The sequence below is a fragment of the Galeopterus variegatus genome, unplaced genomic scaffold (genome assembly GCF_000696425.1).
Source record: "Galeopterus variegatus unplaced genomic scaffold, G_variegatus-3.0.2 Scaffold9941, whole genome shotgun sequence".
Classification (NCBI taxonomy): Eukaryota; Metazoa; Chordata; class Mammalia; order Dermoptera; family Cynocephalidae; genus Galeopterus; species Galeopterus variegatus.
The window spans coordinates 35,967-42,776 of record NW_007736052.1 but is presented as its reverse complement, the minus strand read 5'-3'; the positions used below and the strand labels follow the sequence as shown (position 1 = coordinate 42,776).

The window sequence follows — 6,810 nt, the reverse complement described above, 5'->3', positions numbered from 1 at the left end:
GGACGGGGGGCGGGGCCGGGCGAGCGCGACGCCCCGGGAAGAAAGCCCGGAGCCCGGCGCCGTCCCCACGCGCTCGCATCGTGCCTTCGGCCTGCCCCAGATGATCCGCCAGCTGGAGAACAGCATCGAAAAGACGACGGTCAAGATCACCACGAGCCAGAAAATCCACCTGCTGTACGTGGACCTGCTGGATTACCTGAAGAAAGTGAGCCCCTCGACCGCGGCCGCACCCCCGCCCCAGGGAGCCAGCCCGGCGGGATCTCGGTGGGACGGGAGCCTCCTGGGGCAGGGCCGCCCCCCAGGCCCGCAGCTCTCCTGCAGGTGGGCTCACCTGGCGGGAAGACGGAGGCCGGCTTTGGGTACCAGCTAAGCAGCAATATGTAATAAATTTACATATCACTATAGTTACTGTAGTAATACGTAATATAATAGTATGTGAAAAATATTCTTTTAAGAACTTGATTTTGTTGTTCCAAAAAAGCATGGTGTGGGGTGTATCACAATTCTTTGGACTTTCTTGCATGTATTAAGTGGTTTAGTATTGTTTGTATTTTTCTCATCTTTTTTCATTGCTTGGGCCTCTGAGTATCGGAGACCCACAGAAAGTCCACTAACATGCTACAGGGCAGGCAGCCTCTGGGCACTTTTGAGGGGCTGCCAGGCCAGGAAACAAGCACTTTTAAGGGGCTGCCAGGCCCACCGCCCAACCAAGCCAGCCCACCCTGCTCTCCGTGGCCAAGGCCAGGAAGCAGCAGCAGATCCTGGCCCCTGGAAGCCCTGGGGGGCCAGGAGTCTGATGTGAAGCAAGACCCCTTTCAGGGGAAGCTCAGCACTGTCCCTTGGCCTCCCACAAAGCAGGATGGCAGATGGGGAGGAGGACAGGAGGGGCTCCAGGGTGGAGGCCAGGGTGCTGAGAGCAGCAGCTTGGTGTCTGGGGCAGGGACAGAGAGGAGCCGTGGGAGCCAAAAGCCCAGAAAGGTGGGCAGGGGAAGCCCCACAAACACACTCACCTTAAGACTGGGCAAAGGGGAGCCCTGGAGGGCACTGTGTTGGGAGAATCAGGGGTGGCGGGTGGGTGGCGCACTGCAGCTCTTCCCTGCTGGTCCCCCATCCCCTGGCTCCTGCCCATGGCTCCTGGTACCAGGCGGCTCTCAGCTCCATCCTCCTGTCAGTCCCTCAGGCCCCTTCTTCTGGAGACTCACCTGGGAGGCCATGCCCACCTTTTCTTCCTGGGCCCACCCCTGTCCTCACCTCTCCCCACACCCCTCCTCCATGTGGGTGAAGTCCAGCCCCTCCTTCACCTGGGTGTTAAATGTCCTCCTGGTAATTAGTACCTTTGTCTTTTTAGAACATACACACTTAAAAACATTTTTCCATGGTCATGCACATTTTTGAAAAAGTGGCAAAGATTCTATATTTATAGTTATTAGCAACAAAATACTAACACCCAGACTGTTTTGGACATTTATGCCCCTTGCCCTGTGCTAAATATTTAATTTTACCTTCTCAAATGATCCTGATAGCAGCATTCTGAAAGAGCCATTATCACCTTTTTACAAATGGGAACACTCAGAGAGGTTAAGTAACTTTCCCAAGGTCACACAGCGAGCTGGTCGGAGTGAGTGGCCTCGGCTTTAAGCCCTGACTCTGACCCCAAACCCATGTTTTAAGCCCCTCTAATTCACTTCAGACCAAAGCTGCTCCCAAGCAGAGGACCTCCCTGGGTTTCAGAGTCATCCTTTCCTGCAGCAGACTATTTCATCACAACCTCTTTGAGAGTGTCTCAGAGCTGTCGGGCCCTGGGCAGTGGAAGAGAACCCACCAGGCCGGCACTATCTACCCCTCCTGAAACACTTCCTTTCACCTGTTCTGTGACTGGCTGGGGGCTGAGGCCACAGACTAGACCCCAAGTGTCTCAGAGCTGTCGGGCCCTGGGCAGTGGAAGAGAACCCACCAGGCCGGCACTATCTAGCCCTCCTGAAACACTTCCTTTCACCTGTTCTGTGACTGGCTGGGGGCTGAGGCCACAGACTAGACCCCGTCACTGTCCTCAGGGCTCACACGGTCTGGGGTTGAAGGGTAGGAGGCAGGCAAGGTCCATTCTGTGTAGGGGCCTCAAGAAAACTGGGGAGGCATCAGGGAAGCTGGCATGGAGCAGGGACAGCATCTGAGCCCATGGCTCCCGTGCCCACCTGCTTTGCCCTTTCAATGCAGGTGCTGGAAGGATATCCCACAGAGCTGGACAAGCTGCAGAACCTCGTGTCTGACTACTGCTCAGAGCTGTCAGATATGACAGTCATGTCCCAAGACGCCATGATGATTACAGATGAGGTCAAGGTGAGGGCAGGTCCAAGGGCTGGGGGCTCTCCAGGGCTAGCTGTCTTGGACTTGTCTGGCCCAGGATCCATGGGGACACCCCATGCCCACATTGCCTGCAATCCCTGGAGGAATCCAGCGACCAGCTCTGCCCGCCTGCTCTGCTTACCCACTGGACAGAGGGGCTCCAATTGGGCACAGAAGCTGTGGGGGAGAGAACTGGCCTGGCCACAGTGGGTGTCACCCATTCTCCCAGTCTGTGCCAAGGCCCCTGCCTGGCTGTGGGGATGCAGCAGGGGCTGGAGTGCGTGTGCCCCTCCTCCTGAAGTGGGCAGTGTGAGAGGGAGCTGCTCGTCCAGTAGCCCACGAAGAAGGGTCACATAGCCGCTGGGCCAGCACAGCAGAGAGAGGCGTAGGGCTCTCGGGGCGCGTCTGGGGCACTCACCTGCTTAGGGAGGTCTAGGATGGCTTTCCAAGGAGGCGGTCCTTGAGATGGGCACTGCAGGAATGAACTAGCAAAGGTCAGGGTGGCCGGAGCTTGAGAGGAGGAGGGACAGCAAAGGCGAAGCCCTGGGGCCAGGGAGCGGCTGCACAGGGGATAGTCCCGTGAGCCAGGGGAGGCAGTGGAGCCCGCTGGGGCCCGAGCACCTAACCTGGAGCCCCGGGAGGAAGTGAGGGGGAGACAATCAGATCGGTGCTTCAAAAATGGCACACCCTGGCTGCAGGGACTAGAAGGTGCCAGGGCAGAAATGCTGGTCCCTTGGGCAGGCCAGAGGTGGAGTGTGGGTGGCTGGAAGTGGAAGTGGGAGCTGAGAAGCCTTTAAGATGTAACCCAGTGGGCTTCAAGGAAGGGAATGGCGAGGGGAGATGGAGGATGGTTTTAGCCACCAAAAGCAGGACATGCCGGGAGAGACCAGGTTTGGGGGAAGATGATGAGTTTGTTTTTAGACATGTTGAATCCACTTTAGTGAGTTCTAAGTGGAGCTGGCAAAAGGCAGTTGCAGGCAGGGTCTGGAGGACAGTGGCGTGCCTGGGCTGGAGAGAGAAACCCATGAGCATGCGTGGGCTGGGGGTCCTGAGCCGAGAGGCAAAGGGGCATCGCAGGAGGCAGTGGGCAGCAGGAGGCGTGGTGAATGCTGTTCCAAAACCTATAAGATGAGGACTGAAAACCAACCACTGGTGTTAGCACCATGGCCTTGGTGAGACACCCATCCCCGCCCCCCGTGCCCCTCTGTGTCCCCAGAGGAACATGAGGCAAGGGGAGGCGACCTTCATCGAGGAGCGCAGGGCGCGGGAGAATCGGCTCAACCAGCGGAAGAAGCTCATCGACAGGATCCACACCAAGGAGACCAGCGAGAAGTACCGCCGGGTGAGTCCAGGCCAGGACAGCAGGCGCGGCCCCTCCGCCACCCCACGGAGCACGGGGAGAACTGGGTGGACACTCCGCTCGGGGCCGCCTCTCAGGCCCACTCCCTGCAGAGGATGCTCCTCACCCCTCCTCCTCCTCCTCCCGTCAGGGCCACACGGACTTGGACTTCCCCACCAATCTGATGGGCTCGGAAATCACGAGAGGTAAGTGCTCAGCTGCCTGCCTGTCCCAGCCAGGGTCTCCAAGGCCGGCCCTAGGCCACCCAGTCAGGTCACTGTGAGGCCAGGTGTAAACTACATTCACTACATTCACTCACCAACGAGTCCCTGCCTCTCCCCGGCTACCCCTGCAGAGGCTGAGAGCCCATAGCCAAATGTGGCTGCAGAGAGGCCCCCAGCACTCCAGGGCCTGGTCACCAAGTGACTCCTCAGAAAGGACGAATACCCTGGACACCCCCACCGCTCCTCACCTGTTGCACTGAGGCTGCCCTGGGCATCCCTGAAGGGCCAGGCCTAGGTGATGCTGAAGGGCACCCAGCTCCTTGGGTGGCCTCCCCGATGGCCTTGCACAAAACTCCATTGCCATCCTTGCATCCTCTGCTCTGCTCAGTGAGGAAAAAAGAGACCTCCAGAACCGATATTGAATATCAGACAGATGTGACTGCTTTTGTGGAGAAGGTCAAGTCTGCTGTGCGGTGCTCTCACCTCTGGGTAATGCTCCTTGGCACCCAGGGCATGAGGGCCTGTCCTGGAGGTTGCACGCAGTGCCACACACAGAGCGCCTCACCCCATCACCCCGTGGCTGGCTCCTCCCAAGTCCCCAGTGTGGTCAGCTTCATTACTAAGCCCCAAGTGCAGAGAGACAACACTGGCCACTGAGAGGGGTCCAGAAGAAAGCAGTGGTATGGAGCCCTGCCTTCCTGTCCCACACCTGCTCCTCTCTCCCCTGGACTGGCCAGGACATCACCGGCCAGTTCCTGGCCCAGAGGAACACCGAGAAGAACTTGGAGCTGCAGATGGAGGGCTGTGAGGAGAGGCGGGTGCAGCTGGAGGCCCTGATGAAGAAGCTGGAACTTGAGGAGGCAATGCTCAAGTTCCACCAGAGGCCCGGCTCCATCAGGTATCCGGGGTCTTCCAAGGCTGCTGGACCATCCCACTGGGGCCCCCATGAACAGCTGGGAGCATATTCATTGCAAACCAGTCTGTGTGCGCTCTGCAGATGTGCCGGGGATGCCACCTACCCACATCTGAGCTCCTTAGCCCCTGCATTTGACACAGCATCTGACTCTGGACCTGACCTCCTCGCCCTCCGTGGGCCCTCAGTCTGAGCCACCCCCTGCTGAGCTCCCCGCTGTCCTCCACAGCTTTCCGCCCCTGCATTTGACACAGCATCTGACTCTGGACCTGACCTCCTCGCCCTCCGTGGGCCCTCAATCTGAGCCACCCCCTGCTGAGCTCCCCGCTGTCCTCCACAGCTTTCCGTCCATTGAGGAGAAGATAAAGGACATGCTGAAAGAGGAAGAAGAAAGGCTCCAGCTGGCCTTCACCAACATGACCAAGAGCCAGCAGCTGCTGCTGACCATCCAGACGGGCATTGACAACCTCTACATCCGGCTGATCGGCGTCTCCTTGCCCAGGGCCCAGGTACCAGTGGAGTGGGGAGGAGATGTCTGTACAGAGAGTCCCTGGCTGGAGCCAGAGAGGAGATGAGACCCTCCTCCTGGCCTACAGAAAGAAGTGGCGCCTTCCGACACCCCCGATCTGTACAGCAAGCTGGCGTACTGCGAGGGGAAGCTCATGTACTTGGCCGACAGAGTGCAGGCAATGTCCAGGACTGAGGAGGTAGTCCTGGGCCGGGAGGTGCCTACACAGCCCGTGTTCCCTTAGATCTGACAGCCCTCGGTGCCAGCAGAGCTGAAGGGGGGCTGTGCCCTGCAGGTCAACACGAAGGTGAGCGACGCCCTGGAGTCCTCAACTCTGAAGGAGCAGCACAACACCAGGATCAGCTTTGAGGACCTAGAGGAGGACATGATAGGTACAGCTCCTGGACTGGGGAGGCGGGTGCAGGGCTGATGGCTGGAACCAGGCTTGGGTCTGAGCTGCACAGGCAGAGGTTGGGGATGGTGCTTGCTCCTGTCTGACACCCTGGAAGGACTATGGGGGCCACAGGGACTGAATGTGCATCAGTTGTACCTGCAGGATTTTAATTGATGGAGGTGACTTCGTGATGACAAGGAGAGCCTAAAGCCATGGAATGAAGAATTCATCCCCTAATGTTCCAGAGAGGAGAGGGCATGCCATGCCAGACAGGGCCAGGCAGGGAAGGCCTAGGCCAGAGCCTTTGTTGGGGTTTCTGCCAGAGAGGCAAGGCAGGCCAGGGCAAGAAGCTTAGGATGGGCTAATTTGAATAATTTCGTGGGCTTTGGGGAATAGGGGGTGCCCCTAGTGGCAGAGTACCTGGCCCTGGTTTGCTCTAGGGCAGGGTTAATCCTGGTTTGCTGAGTTAGGTAAAGGAGGTGGCTGGGGCATGGCTCTGGACAGGCCGGCGTGTCCATGGAGGCTGCTCCTGGAACCCTCGGCTCTGTCTGATGGGCTGGCCCCGGAAGGGGCAGTTGCTACCCCCGTCAGTGGGGACACACACATGCCAGAGTTCCGAGAACACGGAAAACAGGAAACCGTAGTGAGTGCCATTGGGGCTGTGACGAGAGGCCGCCTCACAGGGGAGCAGGGACCCGAGGTCGCAGCCAGCACGGGGTTGGGGGGTTGCGAGCCGCTGCCCCCGCACCCCTGTCTAGAAACCTTCCAGTTCGCTGACGTGGACCACAGCTACGTCCCTTCGCGGGCCGAGATCAAGAAGCAGGCCCAGCGGCTGATGGAAGGGAAGCTCAAGGCGGCCAGGAAGAAGAAGTAGCCCCCCGCCCCCGCCCCTCTTTGTTACACAAATAAACGTTTTTCCAGGACTGCTGGGGCTCTGGGGCGAGCGAGTCAAAGAGGAAATGAGCGTGGGCGCTTGTGCGGCAAGCGGGTGTTGGGTGTGGATGCGGAGCTCTGCGGCCGAGGGGTCGGCAGCGTCTGGGGTCCGGCCGGCCGGGCCTCGGGCTGCGCGCGCGCCCTCGCGTGGCCCTC

General features: G+C 59.1%; 1 protein-coding gene across 1 annotated transcript in view; it reads left to right on the top strand.

Annotated features, from left to right (window-relative positions):
• CCDC183 (coiled-coil domain containing 183) overlaps window positions 1-6,644 on the top strand; it is a 10,061-nt gene extending 3,417 nt beyond the window's left edge. Inside the window, 10 exon segments of the mRNA XM_008593988.1 lie at window positions 101-205; window positions 2,215-2,337; window positions 3,560-3,685; window positions 3,834-3,888; window positions 4,295-4,395; window positions 4,644-4,804; window positions 5,160-5,328; window positions 5,416-5,526; window positions 5,623-5,719; window positions 6,480-6,644. Of these exon segments, the coding sequence (XP_008592210.1) occupies window positions 101-205; window positions 2,215-2,337; window positions 3,560-3,685; window positions 3,834-3,888; window positions 4,295-4,395; window positions 4,644-4,804; window positions 5,160-5,328; window positions 5,416-5,526; window positions 5,623-5,719; window positions 6,480-6,595 (1,164 nt within the window). The 3' untranslated portion in view covers window positions 6,596-6,644.
• Window positions 6,645-6,810: the final 166 nt, after the last annotated feature.